This window comes from Tachypleus tridentatus, chromosome 13, assembly GCF_004210375.1.
Source record: "Tachypleus tridentatus isolate NWPU-2018 chromosome 13, ASM421037v1, whole genome shotgun sequence".
In the NCBI taxonomy this organism is placed as follows: domain Eukaryota; kingdom Metazoa; phylum Arthropoda; class Merostomata; order Xiphosura; family Limulidae; genus Tachypleus; species Tachypleus tridentatus.
The window spans coordinates 91183300-91206994 of record NC_134837.1 but is presented as its reverse complement, the minus strand read 5'-3'; the positions used below and the strand labels follow the sequence as shown (position 1 = coordinate 91206994).

The 23695-nt window shown below is 33.3% G+C and overlaps 1 protein-coding gene across 4 annotated transcripts in view; it reads right to left on the bottom strand.

The window, feature by feature from the left end:
• Positions 1-583: 583 nt before the first annotated feature.
• LOC143239986 (DNA damage-regulated autophagy modulator protein 2-like) overlaps positions 584-23695 on the bottom strand; it is a 36246-nt gene continuing 13134 nt past the window's right edge. For all 4 annotated transcript variants that reach the window (XM_076481718.1, XM_076481717.1, XM_076481719.1 and 1 more), the window contains exons 5-8: positions 15754-15931; positions 13559-13632; positions 9194-9310; positions 584-3964 (exon numbers count right to left, since the gene is read on the bottom strand). In XM_076481718.1, the coding sequence (XP_076337833.1) occupies positions 3794-3964; positions 9194-9310; positions 13559-13632; positions 15754-15931 (540 nt within the window). In that variant the 3' untranslated portion in view covers positions 584-3793. The remainder of the gene's footprint in view (positions 3965-9193; positions 9311-13558; positions 13633-15753; positions 15932-23695) is intronic.

The following is a 23695-nucleotide window of genomic DNA, read 5'->3' as shown; positions in this document are numbered from 1 at the left end:
ATCAGACATGGTCCCCAAGGTGTGGAGCGAATTTTTGTTTTGTTTTTTAAAATGGAAAGAGTATGATAACTACTTCAGCCATGTTCGGCTTCTGAAATAATTGTTCACAATTATTATATCTGTCTCAATAGGTTAATTTTTTTGAGTCAATTGAAAGATTTATAACTAATGCAACTTCGTTTTAATATATTTTAACAGTGGGAGTATATTTGAAAATAATAACAAGATTTGATTTTTTCCTCACTCACTTGAGATGCACATTATCATTTTCCATTTACATTTTTCAGTTGGTTAAAATGCATTATTAATCCTTTGTAATGTTTCCCATACTCGTTCCTAGGGTACGGATATTACATCGTTTCACAAAAATACTTTATGAGTATGGAACACACATATTGCATACGTTTATTAATACTGGAAATATTTAAAACTTTACTTGCATACAAATCATTACTTCCTGCCATCTAGTGTACAAATTCTTAACTTCCATTAGAGTTGTGCAGTCGGATAACTATTTGACCAGCATACTGTTATAGCTACTAGACTTCCTCAAACCAACTCAAGGTAAACACAAACAATGTAATCATTTACACTGTATACAGAACTATATACATATTTATTTTTTATCACTTAATTCAGTGTACATTAATATGTATTTCTACAGAGAAAATCAGTGCTATATGTCAAATATTTACTAATCTCAAACATTTTTCAACCAAACTTGAAACTCTTCATATCTGTAATGAATATATAAGTATTCTATCCAAAAATATAAGATCTTATTCCAGTACATATGAAGACTAGGTTTAAATAGTAGTTATTACATGAAAATATACAATCTGTTATAGTTGACTCAAAGAAAAAAAAACAACAAAAAACATACACTGAACCAGAAATATAAAAAAATTTGAATGTTTTAGCATATAGTAAAATAATAACAGTTGTAAATGCTGAAAGATTCTAATAAATACAAATAACTTAATACTACTGTGTTATACAAGGTAAAAAAAATCAGCAGAGGAAGTGCAGTTAGAAAACAATGTCAGATCCTATATAACATAATGGATGTCGTGTGTAAACAGATGATTTGGAACTAAAAACAAAAACGACCACATTAACCAACTCAAAAAGCATGATCTATATATCTTGTGCTGTCAACCTCCTTGTAAACAGAGCTTTATCTTAATAAGTACTCAAAAAATCCTTCATTTCTTAGTGAACAGTTTAGATTCATATAAGGAGAATGTACAGGGCCTTGAAAGATAAACTGCAAGGTAGAGAGAGACATGCAAGAAACAAATATATCATTATCACGACTTGTTCTTCTCCCATCAATCAACAGGAAATTCACTAGACTGATAAGAGTTACCAAATTCAAACACATATTTAGATTATTTCAGTATTTATTACTAGGCTTAAAAGGAGAATTTTCATCAAAAATAATTTGTATGAGTGGCTATAACAACAAAAAGCCACAGAAATTAATTCACCTTTTTCCCAAGTAAAATTTATTCAATTCTGTATAAAAAGGGTACCAATGTAAACAAACTTAAATCCAAGATAGCCTGTGAGATCATACAGCATACTATAAAAACAACACAAATGATATTGTGCATGGTGTATTTCACATCAACTGAAATACTGTAGTAACAAAACTGATGGACTATAATGAAGGATTATTACATATTTATAATTTACTCTCAGATATAAAACTCATTAGGTTATTAGAAAATATTAGACTTTTACACAATCACTGAAGCAAACATTCAAATGAATGTTACATTACCTACCTACCATGTTGCACTAAATTCAGTACATACTTCAGCATTACGTGTAAACAAAAAGGGTAAGTAAACCAGGCCTAGTACATCACACAATATGCATCTAAACAGCATACTACCAGAAGCATTGGTCAGCTCTTTCCTCCCTTAAACATATATTAAAAGTAAAGCTAAATTCTTCACAACCAAATGTGTGGATAACATCCCAGACTATTCTGTTACTAGTCTATCTCAATTATGTGTTAATAATGTTTAGAACTCAGTCCTGTATCATGTGACAAACCATGGGTCTCGATAGATTTATGTTATAGATTTGGTCACTGTCGTCACTGACTCATATACCATTATCATTGAGTTTTAATAGTTTTATTTCACGAATTCATTCTACAATCAGCAGTAATTTAAACACCAATATTATTGGGTATTGAGTTACATTATGGATTCAGTCATGTATCATTGGTGACCCAAACACTATCACTTCTGGGTTTTGACAGTTATAGGTCTTGATAGCTTTATGTTATGGGTGTAGTTTTGTTTCACTAGTGACCATTAACACAATCATGTGAAGGTCTTGACAGTTTTATGTTATGGATGTAGTTCTGTATCATCAGTGATTCAAGCACTATTAGTATTACGGTCTCGATATTCTTATATCATGGTTTCAGTTCTGTACCATTAGTGACTTTAACACCATTAGTACTGGATCTTGATTCTTTATGTCAATGGATTCAGTCATTTATAATTAACGATTCAAGAAAACAGAGATTCAGCAAATAAGAATTTTGAGAAGTAATTTATTTCATATCAGTGCCCAAAACACCACCAGAATTTGGGCTTTATAATAGAAGAATAAGGACTATATTTTAACATTGGTGACCCAAAAAAGGAATACACAAACCAAGCTATTTGAGAATATGAGTACTTAATTTTATCACCAGGTTAAATAAAACTCTTTGGACTATGGCTTTTATAAGAGTTTGAGAACAACTCTGTCTTTTATAAATATTAATAAAATACCACCAAATAGTCCAATAATTTATATACATTGATTAAGGAAGAACTTTATTTCCCATAATCTAGTATCAGAGAAACACTGCTGATCAAACCATAAACTCACTAAAATCAAATGTTTTGGTAGAAGAAAGGAAAGTTAATGGGAATTAAAGTCTCTTTACACATAGACTTCAAAATACTTTGTAGGATATGTGTAGTTGCAGCAAAGAAACACTTTAGAAAGTAACAAAAGAATTATTTGATTTGCATCTGTGTTAATCATGTGCTTGACTCTCATAGACATTTAATTATAGATCATTTCTAACACATTTTCCAACTTAACTTTTCTTGAAGTTTTTAATACTATTTTGTAAAATACTACCATACACAACTCCCAGAAATGATGGAATTAAATGATGAGGAGTTACTATAATGATGACTTGTAGTGAAAAAATCTACTTAACTACATGAAACTTGGTTGGGAAGTTTAGAAACAAATTGATATTGTTTAAGTTTTCTCATGAAATATATTTATGTTAAAAAACTACTTGAGAAAATAAAGATTGGTTAAGAAAGATTGGTAAAGAAGATGCTTTGTGTGTAATCTCAACATGTTGAAGTTATAAATCAGGCTACACAATAACACAATTTTTCCTACCAATATTGAGAAATATGCTCTGTAGGCTCCACTCTATAATACCTATTTCAACTACACTAGAATGTGTACAGTACCAATGACAGAGTTTGAGATAAAAGCAATGCACAAATCAGAATATTAGAAATCACAACACTTCAAGAAAGAGCATGTGATCTCACTGTACGTTTCACACCCTTTTCTTATTCCAAGACAAATGTTGACACGATATAAACATATGGTATAATGTTTTATAGTTAAAATGTTACATCACTTCAGTAAGTTACAAACATCTAGTAACAGTAACTGTCAACTCATAACTAGTCGAAAGTAAGGATCGTATTATAAATGGATGGCCCACAACTAGTTAATGGTAAGGATTGTTTCATCGGTGGATTACAGCTTCTGTAGTAACAGAGTTGATACTGTTTACTGTTTCTGTTGTAACAGACCCCATGCTTCCTCGGCTCTTTGGGAAAGCAACCTCTAAATTATCTTCACTATGATAAATATCACTGGTTGAAGACATTCCTGTTTCTTCTGTGAGAAAAATAACCTGAAATTAATAGAAAACAACAGTTTCAGTTTCAATCTAAATTTTGTATTTCTTCTCTTCAGTAAATCTAATATGCTGTGGTTTTTAAAATTAATGAAGTACATACTATACAAAAGATCTTTCACACAGAAATGTATTGTGCCAAGTTATTATTTGCAATACATTTTTTCAATGGTTTCATGAAAGTTATACAAAATATGTTTCAACTGTTAATATAAAAAATTAAAACTGCAATTCCTCCTATATAAATATTATCCTTCTATTTTACTCCTGGTAAAATTCTAGTATATAAGATGGTATAATTACAATGGAATTGCTATTAGAGCAACAAAATTTTGTTAGAACCATATTCTGCTACAAACAATAAATATGGGAAATAGTTATGTTATTGTTATGTAGAGTTTTCCAAACTTTGAAATTTTAATGAAAATGGATCAGATCCTATATAGGATTTCAAAGTCAAATATAAAATTATTTTCTATGTACTACATGAAGAGGGGAAACAATATTCTGCTGAGTTTCATTTCAGTCTTACTGATCACTTATCGTAGCAAATCAGAAAGTGACATAATAGACCAGGTTGGTCAGTTTACACCAACAAGGAAAGAACTAAAATGATTGTGTTATATAGCTCCAATAAACAACAACATTATTTTAGGCCTATACTTTGCTATAGAGGTATTACAAACATTACATTCATCAAGCTTTTCAACAAGAAAATGGCAAAATATAAATAATACATATAATATTAATTTCTATTCTTCTACAAAAAAGACAGAATGATAGATGAGAAAGCTTTTACACTGTGAACTGTATCAAGTAATTTAACGATATTTCTTAAAACTACTTTTAATTATATATTATATGCAGGAATTGACACAAAATGAAACAACTTCTCAACTTAGCTAAATAATAGGTCCTACAAATTGACTTTAGTAACTTTCATCAAATAGTGAAATAAACTTTATACAAACATATGCATAAAGCCACTGGGGTAAAAACAAAGAAATATGAAATTTTTGTTTGTACAATGTACCTGTACTAACTTGCTACACTAGACATAATCATTGATGGCAGCAGGGTTGGAAGTGAAATGTCCTCATAAAGCAAAGCATAAAGTTATCACTAAACTTTGTGCAATGCATCTTAAATACGGTGAGAATATCATGTGCTCATAATTATCAGTCTGCTCTGTGGAAGAGTTCAAAACTGACATCTTTAAAACATGCAGTGTTATGCAAATCAAGCAACATTTGTAAGTAACACATTGTATATGAAAAGTTTGGAAAGTTAGGTTTATTTTGTAGATAATATCAATATACTAAAACTATAGAAACAAGTTAACAGGAGTTGTTCTACATTCCTTTTAATCTATCCAATGCAGCTCAATATCAGAGGTGTGGAAAAAAAATAGTACTTAGTATATAATTGCATATACCATTAAAAAAAAAGTAGTTTTATTTCACTACAGTTATATTGCTGTTTTTGTTTGGCATTTATAAGCACAAATCAACTAGGCTATCTGTACCAAACAACCAGTAAAAAAAGATAAAAGGAAAAGTATTACAAAGGGCAAAATAATTAAATAAAATTTAAAAAAAAGCAATGTCCAAAATTCAGATAAAACATTGAAATAGAATTAGAAAAGCCAATGGCTCAAAAACGTTGACAACACAAGAAAGTTGAACAATGTCACCATTGCAAATGACACTGTCCAATGTCAGTGATAAACCCATAGTAAAGACATGTCAAAAATGATGCTGTCACTCATGATCGTAATGATGGCATGACCCTAAAACATGAGCTATTATGACTTGCTTGTTACAAAAGCCACACATTGTTGGACCGGTCCCAGATAAAAGAAAACTATTAGTTAAAACACTGTGATGAATATGTAGTCTAGTTAAGATAACTTCCTCCTTACAGAACCAAGATGGCCAAAGAACAACAGAAGTTTTGATCAGTAAAATCTTGTTACAATGTTGTGCACCCCAATTCAACTGCCAACTAGCATAAAGCCATGCCTTCAATACAGAACGGTAGTCTGTATACAGGACAGGCCCAGCCATGAGGGCACCAGAGCAGACAGACTTAACTGTAGTATCAGCAAGCTCATTCACATAGATATAGATGTGGCCAGGTATCCAGAAAACCGGATAAAAACAGAAGACAAAGAAAAATATACCAGAATATTCACAAGAACAGGGCAAGTAGAGAGCTAAGAATGTCAGAGTAAATATTACAATTGCTGTACTGTATAGCTTCTACATGATCTAGGGCAAAAGAGATGATATACGAAATTACACTGAACACAGCAACTGTAGAGGGGATGCTGTAAGCAACCACTGAGTTACAACCAATTAGAGATTCTACAGAGTCACCTGATTTCAAACCATCCATATAAATTGGAATAGAAGAATGGTTTGAAAGATGTTTGGCAATTAGAAGATGGTACTTCCAATAAAGAGTACCTGCCTTTCTCAGATGATTCAGAAAAAGGTCACAGATGGGGATAGTAATTAGCCATGGTGGGATGGGCTGTTTAGTGGAGATAGCAAAATCATCCAATGACACACTAATCTTAGCAAGCTGCACCTGGATTGGATACAAAAACAAAAGAGAAGAATGGCAGCCCGTCTATTCTTATGGGGCATAACCCACAAAGAAAGGAAGACATAACTCCAGGTTTAACGGAAAACTGCAATGAAAGTTGCAAATGGGACTTAGTATACAAAATATAGATTGGAGATGTGCAGAGTGCCTCTGTGCAAACACAAAGTCCCAGATGGTGAATGGGATCCAGGAACCATCAAGGCTGAAGTCCTGGCAAAACTACCAACCAGAGACCCATAGTTCAGTTTGGAGAAAATGAAGGTATGATAGATTGTGAGCAAAGAACATTAATAAACTCTCCAAAAAGTGGAAGAGAGATCATGGAGGATGTATAGTGCCCTTATACAATTGATACGTAACTGCTTGATGTGAGGATTGAAAGTCAACCTACAGTCAAAGATAAGTCCCAAGAACTTTGTCTCAGGGAGCATGGAAAAAACAACATCACCAAGACAGAGCTTGGAATCAAGGTGTTTAGTCTATTGGTGGCAAAGGTGCAAGCTAATGGTTTTGGAGAAAGAAAAGGCAACACTGTTTACAGTGGTTACTTCAACAAGCAATTAAGGGCAGTCTAAAGCTGCTGCTCAATAAATCTCATGTTCAAAGACTGACACAAGATGTGGAAGTCATTGACAAAGAGCCCGTTTGCAACAGTAGGAGGAAGCTGAGAAGAGATAGCATTAACCTTAATACCAAAAAGTGTCACACTCAAGATACAGCCCTAAAGTCCCCCAAGTTCCTGTAAATATAATGGAAAAGTGTTGTACCCACACTGACTTGGAATCACCTTTCCTGTAAAGTTTCAGATGAAACTGGGTAAATGACCACATAACCCACAGAAGTGGAGGTCTTGCAAAATGCTGTACCTTCAAGTAGTGTTGTAGGCCTTCTTGTGGTCGAGGAACATGGAAACAAGATGTTTCCTCTTGGGAAAGTCTTCCTTGATCGATGTTTCAAGTCAAATCAGATGGTCCACAGTGGAATGCTTTCAACAGAACCTACACTAGGTGGCAAGAGGAGATTGTCTGATTTGAGGAACAGAACAAGATGAGCATTAACCATCTTCTGTAAGGCTTCACAGACAATTAGTCAAAGCAACTGAATCATAGTTGGAAGGAATCTGAGAATCCTTCCTAGTCTTAAAGAAAGGGAGAATAATAGCCCCGTGCCAAGTATCAGGAAAAATATTCTCCTGCCATATCTGGTTAAAAACTACCAGAAGAATAGCAAGAGAGATGGCACAGCATCTCATAGTGAACATCATCAGATCCAACCGATGTATTGCCAGACTGATGAAGAGTGAGCTTGAGTTCCTCCAGTGTAAAAGGTGTGATTATAGTCATAGAAATGATCAGCCCAAAGAGAAGGAAGCAATTGCTCTGCCCAAGATTTGATGGCCATTAATGCAGGAGAAGAAACAGAAGTGCTAAATGCACAAGAAAAGTTCTTGCCAATAGTATCTGCAACTTCCTGGCTACTGGAGAACAGGATGGAAAGGGGATGGGAAGTATATTTCTCATTGACCTTTTGAATCTTGTCTTGTCCCATATAATTTTGGTACTGGTGGTGGATGAGATACTGGTTGTGAGCTTAATCCAATATTTCCTTTGGTTTTAATGTCTGATTTGCCTTGCACAGGCACAGGCCCACTGGAAAGCAATGTGGTTTGAAAGAGTGGGATATCTGTGAAAGGTATTCCTGACCTGTTTTTTAGCCTTCTATATCTCCTGAAATGCAGAACTTCACCATAGATGAGAAAATTGAGCAGTTACCTGGATGATACAGTCAGTCACTGCCACACATGATCATCTATCGAAAGCTGACACAACAGCAGGATCAAATTTAGAGAAAGTGGTGAAAGAGAATCAGTTGGTTTGGTCCAACTTCCACTGAAGTATGAGAGTTAGGTAACATCGATCATTGCCAATCTTATTGAAAATGATCATTGCCCAGTGAGTCACTGTCAACCTTCCAAGAAAAATGAAGAGGAGCAGACAGAAAGGTCAACTAAGCAAAAGACCGAGAGTTAAGAGAGTTTAGAAATACAACAATGCCTACATATTATAAGGAAAAAAACTGACACCTCACAAGCTCTGTACAATTAATATAATTTATTTAATTGAAAAATTATAAATGCTATTTACAATTTTGGTAGTTTGTATTACAAACCCATAATGTATAGTTTATGCTACTTAACTCTTGCAGTATGGGTTTGGTACCTGAGACTGAACTTGTAACCTTTTGTGTTTGTTATACATTTCATACTATAGCTTTCAAATTAGTAAGTTTGTCTTTGTGAAATCTTACAGATTATCAGTAAATATTACAAGATTTTTGTATGCAAGATACAAGATTCTTTTATCTAGTTTTGAGATTTTTTTTAAGTAATGATTTTCTCATGTCTTTTTTTTCACATTTTGACTATTCAATATGTAAGGTAATTTAGGATTAATCAAACATTCTTGCACTACCCATTACTCTTCTAAAGAAAACTTATATTAGATTTGAGCTATTTTTTTATATGTTCAGTGACGGCAAAAAAACTGCAACTGGTAATCTCAGTACGAAAAATTGTGTGATGTTTATAGTTTATACAGTACTGACTAAGTAACTTACTTTAGGTGACGCCATTGTAATGTTTTGGAGTTCTCGAACAAAAGATAGAAAATACAAATCAAAAGCCAATGCAAGTATCCACTCTGAAACTGTAGCAATAACATGTGATGCAAATCCCTGCAGACAAAAATACAAAAACATAAATATTAAAGATCTGTGAAGAATTTAAGAAAATAGAAAACAAAACTACTGAAATATCATAATTTCATTCCAACTGTTCTATTTATCACTAGTTTAGCAAAATTAGAAAAATACATATTAAGTGGTTTAAATTAAACATGATTTTTTAATACTTTCATTTTACCACAGCAACTTTTTTCCCCTGAAGACAGCAAAATAGGCTTTTACCTTTAGGAACTTCATTTGATAAATAAGATAAACTCCTGAAAGTATTTTTAAATTACAAATAATTTATAAAATAAAGAATAATTTATCCAAAAATGTTCAAGATGTATTAGTCATTATCTTCTGTGTATACAATCTAAAAAACAATAAAAAACAAAAAAATTATTTTTTTTTTAAATTAGAAATGTATTCAAAGTTTTAGCCAGTGATCATCTAAGCAATACTTTAAATTGATCAATGATTTTCCAACATATCTCCATGACATTACTAGCAGTATAAAAAACAAGAAAACTAACAAGTTACATCTTCACGTCAAGTTAAAAGAAATAAAATAAGGCAAGAAAATAACAATATGGAGAGCAAACAAGAAAAATAAAGTGACTAATTAACTCTTTTGCAATGAGCTAAGTATTTTTTATATATTTATCTACACATTTGCACATGTAAAGTTTTTGCACTATAACTTTTGATGTAGTATATGCACCTTCACAAAATTTGGTAGACTTTTAGTGCAGATTACAAGTTTTTAATGCACAATAAATCAAACTTTTCATTAAATATTTTTACTAAAGATTTGCTTGTGGAAATAGTGTGTTTTGTCACTAGTCTGAGTGCATAGTGATTTCATGTTGTGATAAAAAACTATTCTTAGTCCCAAAAGTCTTAAATAATATTTACACAATCTCTAAAACATCCTAAATATGTTTCAAATGTTTGTTTTCAATAAATGTTTATAGTTTATTTTCTTTACCCTAGCTATGTGGCATCTGTCAGATGACCAACCTTGTAAGCATCATGAAAAGTATAAATGCTTTTTTCATATTAGAATGAATATGTATAACATGAAAATATAAATGTTTAGTCAAAGTAGCTTAAGTCTCATAATGCTATATATTTATATATTATACTGACCTACCAGTCATGCCTAGATAACATTACATAATTTGCATTATGGTGGTGCACATGCACTCATGTCACGCATTCAATAATATAAAACTAAATTTTAGTCTTCCCTGTCTTGGCTGTGTTTTAGTGGACTAGTATATAATCAACTTAATCATAAAGCCTTAATGGCCAGTTTCAATGTCATATCCCTCTTTACAGCAGTCCCAACCACTGAAGCCTGCAAGATAGCCTTAGACCTCTATATCCAAGGCCCTAATCCATCAACAGACATTCCCAGCAACCAATTAGCAACCCTCATAGAATTCACCACGATGAGGACAAACTTCATGTTCAAGAACCACAACTATATACAAATAAATGGCCTAAGCATGGGCAATCCAGTATCACCAGTTCTAGCCAATATTTTTATGACACAATTTGAAACACAAGTAATTGACACAGCATTACATCCACCACTATATTGGTACAGATATGTAGACGACACGGTTGTAGGATTCACATCTACAGAACACACACTTAATTTTTCCAATCACATTAACTCTATACATCCCAACATTAACTTCACATGTGAACAGAAAGAAAGCAATGAAATATCATTTCTTAACCTCAAAATTACAAGAACCGATACACAATTTAACACAGAAATCCACCGAAAAACCACCCATACTGGACTATACATTCCATGGGACTCAGCACATGAAACAAAACAAAAACTCAACATACTAAGAAACCAAATAAACACAGCCATAAAACTATGCTCACCAGATAAAATTAATGATGAATTAGACAAAATAAAACAATACTTCATCAACATCAATAAGTTTCCTCCACAAACCGTAGAAAACATTATATGCACACACCTAAATAAAAAGCAAAATCAACTAACAGAAGTAAATATGCCCAACGAATTAAAATATCATGAAACCCTTTACTGCACACCATATAATCCGACATCAAAGCCAGTCAAATCAGGTTCAGCAGAAAAATAACCAGCATTTGGCAAAACTAGCAACAAAATATGACATTCCACTTAATACCAAATTTATTCAAAAACCAGGCACAAAACTAAGGCCTATACTAAGTAAAAACTACACTGACAAACACAACACCAACATTATTTATAAAATACAATGGTAACTGCCAGGACTTCTATATTGAGAAACAAGTAGAAAATGGAAACCATATTCAAAGAATACAAAAGTCACCTTCACATGTTTTCAAACACTGCAAATAAACACAACATAACCATATAAAACACTCAAATACTAAATAAAGAAACAAACATAAGCAAACACAAAATTAAAGAAGCCTTACTTATACAACAACTCAAGCCCAAAATAAACCAATACAAAGGAAAACCTTTATACCTATATTAATAAATATAATCCAATATCTAAGTAAGCATGCCCTCTACATTCCTACACTCAGTTACACAACCCCTTTCAAACATATGGTCAGCTATCAGTCAGTTACCTCTTTCTTTCTTTGTGAACCTGACGATGACCGAAGAAGGTCAAAACATTGTTCGCTCCTCTACTAGTACTTTCTCTACCCATACCAGGCATTTTAAATAAATAATTTTCTCTACAAGTGGGTTTTCTCATCATCACGGATTATTATTTTAGTCACATTTCAATTATTATACCCTATATATATGTATGCAGATTATTACTATTTAGAAATAAATTAAACTTATTTTTCTTAAAATATAGAGCAATAAATAAAGAAGTAAGCAAGCAATTATATCTTCCAGCTACGATCATTGAATTCAGTTGCTGCTGGACACAGTTTGCTAAGCCTTTTAAAATTTTTCACATGGTGGACATCAGACAATTTTTTTAAAGTCTTATGTATATATAGTTGAATAACCAAGAAATCATAAATAACTACACTGACACCATACAATTCCATTATAATTTATTAAGATTAGCAATTAAGATGTATTTAGGTTTAAAAAATATGAAACTTCAAGCAGACTAAAGACACAACCAACCTTCTTGAAATCTTGGTTTGGAAGAACATGGTAGCCCTTTTGCAGATTAAAATGACTGAGAAAACCACAAGGGAAACATTCTAATCTGTCGATTGGTTATTCACGTGTATTATATTGAAGTGAATGTATATAAGGTATCATTTCCAAAAATGAAAAAAAGTGAATGGGACTACTGTGTTTGATTCAGTACGTAAACTATATCTCAGCAAAATAAAAAGATATGAGATTCTTATTTTATATTCTAGCTTGTTAATATTAATAATTTGTACAAAACTACAGACTTAGTTTTTTGACATCACAAACATCTAATTTTAAACAATGTTGTATTCAACATACTATACGACTCTATAATATCTATATTTAGGTGAGTTCTTTTAATACAGTAAAACCTAAGGCGAAATCATACGGAACCGAGTAAAGTTTCTGCTTAAACAGTGAACATGCATTTCCTTAATTATATATAATTTTTGAGTGGAATCTTATACTTGCTTGGCTCAAGGGAAGTAAAACGTTTGTGAATAAAGTTATATATTGCTTAGGTTATATTTATTAGAATAAGAACAAAAGTAGACATTCAAAATAAATGTAAGTACACAAAATCTTAATACAATTTATTTGAAGAAAGTGTCCAATTTCAACTGTTTCATTTTTTAATGAGCTTTCTCGTGTGGTTAAAAGAGAATGCCAATTCTATGGCCTTGTTATAAAGTTCATCTTTCCCCTTCATTTTTTGCATACAATTTGATAGTGTTAATATAACTTAACACTTGCAATAAAGTAAGATTTTCTATTTCCTCACTATCATTTCCATTTTGTTTATCTTCTGAATCTCTCACACTGTTATCAAATTTGAATTACAATCTACAACTTAATTCAAACTTATTGACATAAATTCATAAACAATCAGTTCATTAAAATCTTTAATGCTTGTCAATAAACGTGATGACATGGCCTTTGACCTATGAACCATTGTGAAAGGATTAAAATGTAATTGCAAGAAATTTTTAATGTCATATATATATATATACATATAAACATCACACTTGTCCCATGCTTTAGCTAAGAAGCAAAAGTGATTATGTGTTAAGTCATATATATAAATTTTGATTAATCATACTTACCCCATCTTTTTGATACCACTTAGTTTTGTCTTTTCCATGAAATTGTTGCAGTGATAGAGGAGTTGCTACATTTACTGGAAAGTTGCGTTAAGGGTGAAAGTTCTGGCAGACCAGATTTTTGGTCACTTTAATAACTATATATTTTAGTTTGATAAACTTTTATATAAGACATCACAAAAGAAAAAAACAGTTATTTAATGTTGCCTTACATAATATAACAGAACATATTAATGAAACAAGAGTAACACTACATTTCATAAACTTTACAGGAAGGCTAGATAAATGCTACACTTTGTAATTACTATGTTGTACAAAAAGAAAATGGTACAAAAACCTGGCAACACATCTAAGGGATTCTGTGTTTGATATGTCCCTCCTTGTTGTTGGTATGTACAACTTTGTGAATTTTGTCCTGGGAAATTCCACATATAACCCAAGTCATTGTTTCTTTAAGTTACTACTTACTGTGTAAGTTACTTTTGAATAACCTCTGAGAAAGAGTGGAAAAAAATCACAATGTCTCAATCGTCTGTGACATTGGAAGTCAGAATAACTCACACCCCCATTCAAAATAGCATTAGATTTGAAGGGTTTGCAAAGAAAACCTATCAAAATGTTAGATACTGTGCTGCTATCTACCACACATGAATCTCCTAGCATACAGTTCAAAGTTACCAAGTTTCATAAAGTTCATGTATTGTAGTTACCACAAAATAACCATGTATTGAATATATATGGTACTCACTCATTACAGCTATAAAACAATGAGACACATAATTGTTTCTAATCATAATTTTATAACACACAACCCTAAAACATCTCTGATAAACACCAGAACAACAGAGCTCCAAAATAGAAGTAAATATTTCAAATCACACACACAAAAACTTCTAACTTGTTAAAAAATGATAATTTTTATATTTCTAACTAATGGACCAACTTATTCTTCTTAGTTGTTCATGTTATTGCTTTTAAAAATAATTCCTGCACATGGAAGTAAGCCCATACATACAAAAATGTGCGTAAATAATTGTCCCAAATTATGTATGAAAAATAACAGTACTGATTAATTATTCTTGTATCCAATTTCAGATTAGTGATATATAATTTTAGAGAAACAAAGTCCATAAAACTTTTAAGTGCTCAGGTTTACAGCTTACACAACTTAGCAGGTGAGAGCAAAACTTCACAGATGTTCTAAAACCAAAGAATATTATTTGATCACATTACAATCAATTTCTACATTTTACATATACCAGGAAAGTATTAATAGCACTGTTGTAGAAGCCAAATGCTTTCTCTTATTTAAACTGATAACACTATAATTTAACAATTAACATGAAGTCAAATACTGTCAATGTAATCTAAAATCCATTCTTATTCAGATTAGTAATATTATAAGCAGGCAGTAAATATAAAACTAAGTGTTACCATAACAGTTTAACATCCATTCTCATTTAGATTAGTGCAATTATATGCTAAATGTTAGTATAAAGCTAAATGTTGCAACAACTGAAAGCCTACATTTAGATTATATTAGGTTGAGGAATAATTTGTGAGTGTTTTTAAATAATTTCATTCAAGCATTACATGCAAGACTATACAATACTTCAATGCATGAACACATTACACCCAAAACATTTATTATGATACTTTATTTCATGTAATGCCTAGGTATATAGTATGCATTGTTTTAAACAAAATTGCAAGAAATTAAATGCAAAAAGTAGATGGTGTCAAAATGCTCAATTTTGTCCACTTGACATTCCATTTAATGAGCTGAAAATGAAAGCAAAAATTAAAGACATATGAAAATCAAACACACCATCTATTAGAGCAAAAAAGTATCTACCAAATGACATGAAATATTTTATAAAGCGTTTCATTTATGAATATATTTTTTTAACTTGAAAAAATGCTCACGAATTATTCCTCAACCCAATTCAAACTATAAGCCTAGTGGTAGTATAAAGCTATATGTTGTTATAGCCAAAAGCTCATTCTTTCTTATACTAACAATACTGGAAAGCTAATATGATGCTTTATGATTTCTATGTGACTATGCATTTATTGCTGGGCTGAAGAAAACATAAGCATTATCATTTTAATGCTATAAGCAGCATGAAACATCATCTCTCACAACAAATTTTAAGGCATTACAACACCATATATGATTTTCTTCACATAAAAGATACAGATAATGAAGCACACAGTGCTTACTATGGACAAAACAAGCCGCAGCCGAGCCATCAGCAGACTATTAACCAAGGGAAACATATAGTAGGACATGAGTGTCTGAAGCCAAGCATAGAACATGCCTATACCAAATGCCATCATTGCTCCTATCATGTGGATGATGAACACAGAAGTCTCCTGAAGAACATAAAGGAAATAGTGTCAACAATTTTTACCAATCTAGTAATTCATCCTCTCTAAACTGTATTTTTCTCAAGTCTTTAAATGTTCATAATATTGCCTTAACAACTGCATATTTTCAATTAATGAACATTTTACACAATAATTCATGTCTGAAGCATTTTCTTTATCTCTAATTAACTCTTAGACTATGTGTAGGTGCACTGCACCTACTACAAAACCATGAAATTAAGTCATAATAAAACTTCATAGTTTGATTTTAAGATTAAAAATACTTTTCATCTAAAAATTGTAAAATTCAGTCTCTATAATCTCTAAATAAATATCAAGCATTTATCTTAATAAAACTTAATGTTTTATCCATTATTTTCTTTACCATAACTCAAAACAGGGTGACTCAATTTCATCCATTCATAACAAATTAGGAAATAAATCTCAATTACTTTTTCTTTCTAGAATGACTGAAACCTGTAACAGAAAACCACAACTGTTTATTCTAAATAGCTTATATCTTTTAATTTTTTTATTTACTGACTTTTGAACCATGTCTAACTAATAATTTCTGCAAACAAGTTGCAAGTCGTGCGATGAACATCCAGTTTACATTACCATATTGAATAACATAAAACTAGACTACAAAGTACAAATCTCTTATACTTCTTATCCTTAGTACTAGTTTATCAGTATTTTGTAAAACACTGACATTTCCATTACCATACATTAAAGTGTATATATCTTATTACTATTTCAAAATGAATTACTAAATTTCACTTATTTTTCTGAAACATAAAACAGTAAGTAAAAGACATAAAAGCCAATGATCTTTTCTATTTAGGAGGTTATGAAGTTTTTTGTACTCGCATGTCATACTTGTTAAGTCATGTCAAATTCTGCATATGGAGGATGTAAAAAATTAATTTTTGTAGATTTTAATATATACATTTTGAGTAACAAAAAATGATAAATTATTATGCTGACACCATAAAAGTCCATTGTAACTTATCAGACTTCTCAATCAAGCTGTATTTAGATCTACAAAATATCATTTATGATCAGAATATCACGTTGATCTTCATACATCAAACTCTCAAACAGTTGTAATGACTTTACTTGAGTAACTACTTTAGTAAGACTGACAGGATTATGTAGTTCAAAATAAAAACTTTTAACTGGTCATAAAGATGGAATTAAGTAGATATAAGAAAACAAACATTTTCAAAACATGAAATACTTGGCAGAGGCAATGTGGCGAGTTTACTAAATATAATGATAGCACATAAAAAAGGCAGGAAAATATTTATTTTATATTCTAACTTGTCAATATTAACAATTTGAACTTATAATACGTTAAAAACTACAGACACTGTACTGTGTGCTATAAAGTGTAATCTGAGCAAAAGTAAAAGACAATATACCAAGTAACACAAAAATAGATATTTAGTCATTTTTTTTAACACTTACTATTCAATTAAGAAATTAAATACTATAGAATACTAAAAGTTCAATTATAAACTATAATTTGATTTCAAATTTATTGACATTCATTCATAAAACAGTAATTTAATAAAATTTTGATTGTAAATATGCAAAATATCATGACATGTACCCTGACCTCTCTAATACGCATGGAAAGGTTTAGATGTTAAATTTTTCCTTTGTGCATACTTTCATTTGAATAGCTGTGCTAAATCAGTTTACCAGGCATTACTTGAGTGTTAAATTTAACATTATACACATGTAAAAAGTTCTCAATAAGTACTCAAATTTTACAAATGGTAGCATTCTATCAGATCATCCCTTAAGTAATGTTGATTTCAGATTCAGAAAAACCAAAAGGATTTCAAATGCTTTTAAATGTTATTTAATCAATAATGTATGTTCCATTATTATTAATTACTTCCTATTAAATAATTCACAAGCTTCTGAATGCCACTTTTGTAAAATTATTGTGGTTTAGAGGAAAAGAATGTAGAGGGTAGTTTTGACATCTTCATGTGTTCCAAGCTCTTTTCCATCAAGATAGTTTTGCAAACTTTGAAATAGGTGATAATCAGATGGGGTAAGGTTTGGAGAATAAGGAAGACGTGGAAGTTTTTCCCAGTCTAGCTCTTCAATCTTTGCATGCAGATATGATCATTGCTGTAAGGGGCCATGCTATATTCTGGTGTAACACAACACCTTTACAATTAATCAAAGCAGGCCTCTTTTCTTTCAGTGCAACATTCAAGTGCTCTAATTGTACAATAGAAGTCTGATGTAATCTTTACATTGATTGGCAGCAACTCAAAGTGGATCACACCAACAATATCCCACCAAACACTTAACAGGACTTTCCTAGGATGGATTTATATTTTCAACTGTTTTATAAAATATCCATTTTTCATCTCCTTCCACTAATCTGTCCAACAAAGGTGAATTACATTCATGAGAATGCAGAGAAGTGTAAATGTCCACTCTTGCTCTAAGATCGGCTTCTGTCAAATCATAGGGGACCCATTTTCCAAGTTTTGACACCTTTCCAAGCTGTTGCAGATGATGGTGAACTGTTGAACGGATTGAATTAAGCTTCTGTGCTAGTTCTTCAACTATTACAGCACAATCTTCATCAAGTGCAGCCAGCAGCAAGTCATCAACAAACTCAACAGGACAATCTGAACATGGTACATCACTTAAGCTGTAGTCACCTGATCTAAACTTCTGAAACAACCTTTGACATTTTCTTTTATTGAATGTTTCATGTAGTTTCAGCTGCACTATTGCCTTTTTTAAACTCATAAAGCATTATATGCCTAATGTGCTCCTCAGACACATCGATCTTCATAAGGGTTTGTTTAATTAATGATCTGAAAAAGTGGAGTTGGGTTAGTTTCTTTTATTTGTCTGAACATTTTTATACATGTTCTACTACACACATATTTTAGCCATTAAAGCTTTCTACAAAGACAAAAATGATGATGCACTTTCTGTATTAAATTTTGGGACATTACTTATAAGATGACCTTATCAAAATGCACATTTTTTAAAATAAAATGTTACAGTAAAACCCATTACCGAAATAAAAAGAAAACACACCTACTACCACATTATTATGCCTTTGTTGATAAAATATAAAGCAGGATGCTCTTGTTAATATTTTAAAACATTTAATACCATGCCTTTCAAAAACAATTAGCATAAGAAGAAATAAATGTATGAACTAAAACTACATGTATCTTAGCAGTACTTAAGAAGTACACCATCTTCTGTAACCCATACTGTGTAAGAGAAAGTGTGTATGAAGATTTGTTGGATGGTTGATTTAGTGTTTCATGGCACAAAGCAGCTAGGCTATTTGTGCCAAACATCTGGTAAAAAGTTAAACGTAAATTTAGTAAAATTCATAAAAGGAAATTAAGGTAAAACAAAACAAAGTTGAAAAAACAACAACACATAAATAGCATAAAACCAATGTTAACATCTACTTTACAATGTTAAGAGAAAAACTACAGTAATTCACGTTATAAAGGACTTTCTGTAGCATAACTGTAATTATCTTAACTCACCAGGAAGACCAACAGGCAAGTACAAAAAACCACCTAAAGTTGGCCTTTCCAGTCCTGGTTCCCAGTTATTTAACGTTATGGCCACTTTCAAAATGGAAAGTAATAAAAAGGTTTTAAAAGACATGTAGCAAAATTATAATTATAACTCGCCAGGATGACTAGTGGGTAGTTCAAACAGCGGAGTTAGTTACCTGAAGTTGGCCTTTAAAGTTCTGGTTTTGAGTTATTTAATGTTACAGCCAGTTTCTGATTTCAAATCGAACTAGATGAACTGTGATTTTTAAAAGGGAGCCACATTAAAAAGGTGTAATGTATAAATAAAAACTTAAATGGCATTAAAAAGATTAATGGTCTTTAAAAAACTAAAAATATTACCAAGGTGGACAGTGTCATCATCACCAATAACATTGTCTAACATTATGGGCAAACCTCGGGACAGAACATGTTTAAAATGATGCTGGCGTTGAGAGTCGTAACGATGGCAAGAAAGTAAAATGTGGCTTATTGTGATTTGAGTGTTACGCAAACTACAGACTGATGCATCAGTTCCAGATAAAAGAAAATGATGAGTTGTAAAACTGTGAACAATGCGTAGTCTAGTTAGAACAACTTCCTCTTTCTGATCCTTATGAAAGCAAGACAGCAAAGTCCAATAGAGGGTTTTATTTGGAAAAGCTTGTTTTGAGTCGACTGCCAACTGGCACAGAGCCGAGTCTTGAATACAGGACCACAGTCCATGTATGGGACAGGCACTGCATTCATAGTGCAAGAGCACATAGACTTAGCTGCAGTGTCAGGGAGCTTGTTCCCACGAATACCAATGTGGCCCAGTGTCCAAAAAAACTGGATAGAAGTAGATGTTAAAGAGAAATGGGCCAGTCAGTTTTGAATATTGGTGAGAACTGGGTGTGAACCAACGTGAAGCGATTCCAGAGCCAGTAGAGAACTAAGCGAGTCAGTATAAATACTGCAGTTTGAGTACTGCTTAGCTTCTATGTGATCCAGGGCAAGAGAAATGGCATACAGTTCAGCAATGAACACAGAATCTGTAAAGGGTATTCTGCACGCAACCACCAAACCACAACAAACTATGGTAGAGTCCACACGGTCACCTGATTTCAAACCATCTGTATAAATAGGAATGGAAGGATCATTCGAAAGATGTTCAGCAAATAGCAGACAGTATTTACAATCAGGAGTGTCCAATTTTCTCAGATGACTTAAAGATAAGTCTTAAATTGGGGACTGTAAGAAGTCATGGTGGGATGGGCTGACCAGTGGATACAGCAATGTTATCCAAGGACAGACACAATTCATCCAACTGCACCTGGATATAAAGGCCAAAAGGAATAATGGCAGATTATCTGTTCTGAAAAGGCATGGCCCACTGAGGAAGGAAAACACAACCCAAGATGGGATGCATTGACAAGGTACAAAGTTTTGAAGCATATAGTAAAGATAGTTGCAAATGGTGGAGGTGCAAAGAAAGTTCATGAAACTCTATGTATAAGCTCTGAACTGGGAAAGTGCAGAAAGCCCCAGTGCAGAGCCAAAGTCCTTGATGATGAATAGGGTCTAGCATCCTTAAAGCCAATGGTCTGGCAGAGCCATAAACCAATTATCCATAGTTGAGTTTCGATCAAATAAGAGCACAATATATCTTTAGCACAGAACATTGATCCACTCCCCAAGTGGTAGAAGAAATGACACAGAGGATGTTCAGTGCTCTTGTACATTTGACTCATAGCTGTTTGATGTGTGGTATAAAGGTCAGCTTATGGTCAAAGATAATTCCCAAGAACTTTGTCTCGGGGATCACAGGCAGCAAATGTTCACCAATACGGAGTTCAGGATCAGGATGAATACTCCGTTGGTGGCAAAAGTGCAGGCAAACTGTTTTAGAGAGAGAGAAAGTAAAGCCTTTTGTTGTGTTCCACTTCAGAAAACGAATGAGGGCAGTCTGTAGCTGCTGCTCAATATACCTCATGTTTGACAACTGACATGAGATGTGAAAGTCATCGACATAGAGCCCGTTTGCAACAGTGAGAGAGAGTTGTTCAGTGATGGCATTAATTTTTATACTGAAAAGTGTGACACTCAGAATGCAGCCCTAAGGGACTCCAAGTTCCTGTAGGAAAGAATGGGAAAGTGTCGAACCCACACGAATTTGGAATCTTCTGTCCATTAAAAATTTTTTTAAAAATTGGCAAATGGCCACTTAACCCATATGTATGGTGGTCTTGCAAACCGCCATACCTCCATGTTGTATCATAAGCCTTCTCAATGTCCAAGAACATTGATACAAGATGTTATTTGTAAAAGGCTTCTCTGATTGACGCTTCAAGTCGAATCAGGTGGTCCATGGTGGAGTACTATTGTTGGAACCCACACTGGTTGGGCAAGAGGAGTTTGTTTGATTCGAGGAACCAAACAAGGTGAGCATTAACCATTCTTTCTGAGGTCTTACAGAGACAGCTCATTAGAGCAATTGGACGGTAGTTTGAAGGAATCTTGGGATCCTTCCCAGGTTTGGAGAAAGGCATCAGGAAAAAGATTCTCCTGCCAGATCCAGTTGAAAACAACCAGTAGGATAGCAAGAGAAGCAGGAGATAGATGGTGCAGCTACTCATAGTGTATATCACCAGGTCCAACTGATGTACTGCCACACCAAAGAAGGGCCAGTTTCACTTCCACCAGTGTAAAGGGATGATTATAGTCATAGAGACAATCAGCTCGAAAGGAAAGAGGTGATTGCTCTGCCTGAGTCTTGATGGCTAAGAAGGTGGAAGAAGAGGCAGAAGTGCTAGATACCCGCAAAAGCTTTCACCTAGAGTATTGGTGATGCTCTGGGTATCAGTTACTTCATGGTCATAAGTGAGCAAGATCGAGAGGGACAGAGTGATATTGCCTACTCACCTTTTGAATCTTGTCCCAAATAACTTTGGAACTGGTGGTAGAGGATATGCTGGTTGTGAACTTAATCCAAGATTCCTTCTGGCTTTGACGTCTTACCCACTGAGCATGTGCACAGGCTGGCTGGAAAGCGATGTGGTTCAAAGTGTGGGATATCTAGGGAAAGTATCCCAGGCTCGTTTTTGAGCCTTTCATGCCTTGTGGCAGGCAGGATTCCACCATGGATGAGGATATAGTGGAAAACATGTTGAGGTTTTATGAATACATGTAGCAGCTTCTTGTACAATACAGTCAGTTACTGCTGCCATACAGTCGTCTATTGATGGCTTAGAGACAATAGCAGGATCAAGTTCTGTGAGAGCAGTGAAAGAGCGCCAGTTTAAGTGATCCAACTTCCACTGGGGCACGTGGGTCAGGTGGCATTGACCATGGCCAGTCTCTCTCAAGATTACAGGAAAATGATCACTGCCTCATGGATTATTGCCAACTCTCCATAAAAAATGGTAAAATAACAAAGGGGAGCAAACTGAGAGATCAATAGCAGTAAAGGACTGACTAGGTGTATGGAAATAAGTATAAGAACCAGTATTGAAAAGAGAAAGGTTATGATCAGAGAGCATATGCTCTACAGAGTGACCCTCCTATCAATACCAGCACTTCCCAGAGGGATGATATCCATTAAAGTACCCCAGGATCAAAAAGGGAGACAGCAACTGTTCATTGAAAGCATCAAGGTCTGATTGATCATATGTCTCTCCAGGTGACAGATAGAGAGAACAAACAGTGATGGTATGACCCAAGGAAACACTGTTGTCTACAGCCTCCAAGGGTGTGTCAAGTGACAAAGAGAAGGTGGTCATATGCTGATCAACTAACAGTGCCACCCCTCCATCACACAGCCTGTCATTTCTGTAGAAAGAAAACTGCCAAAAGGTGACTGTATCAGCAGTTTTCAGAAATGTTTCCTGTAAGGAGAGACAAACAGGATGGTAGGAAACAATCGGTGTTTTGATGTCATCCAGATTAGAACGTAAACCTTGATAGTTCCATTGTATCAGGGTGGCCATTTTTATTTATGTGTGTATGCGAATTGGGCAGAGAACCCTTCTGTTTACGACGACGTCTTTTTTCCTTACTTTCCTTATTCGAGGGAGGTCTGTTGACCTCAAGTTGACATAAACATTTTTGACCATTAAGGTCAAAAGACTTTTCATTTGTTTGGAGAACGATTCTTTAGGAGACACAGAGAGATCTGTCTGCACTTCCACAGTAGATGTGGAATGAAGTGCAGCAGCATACGTCCGAG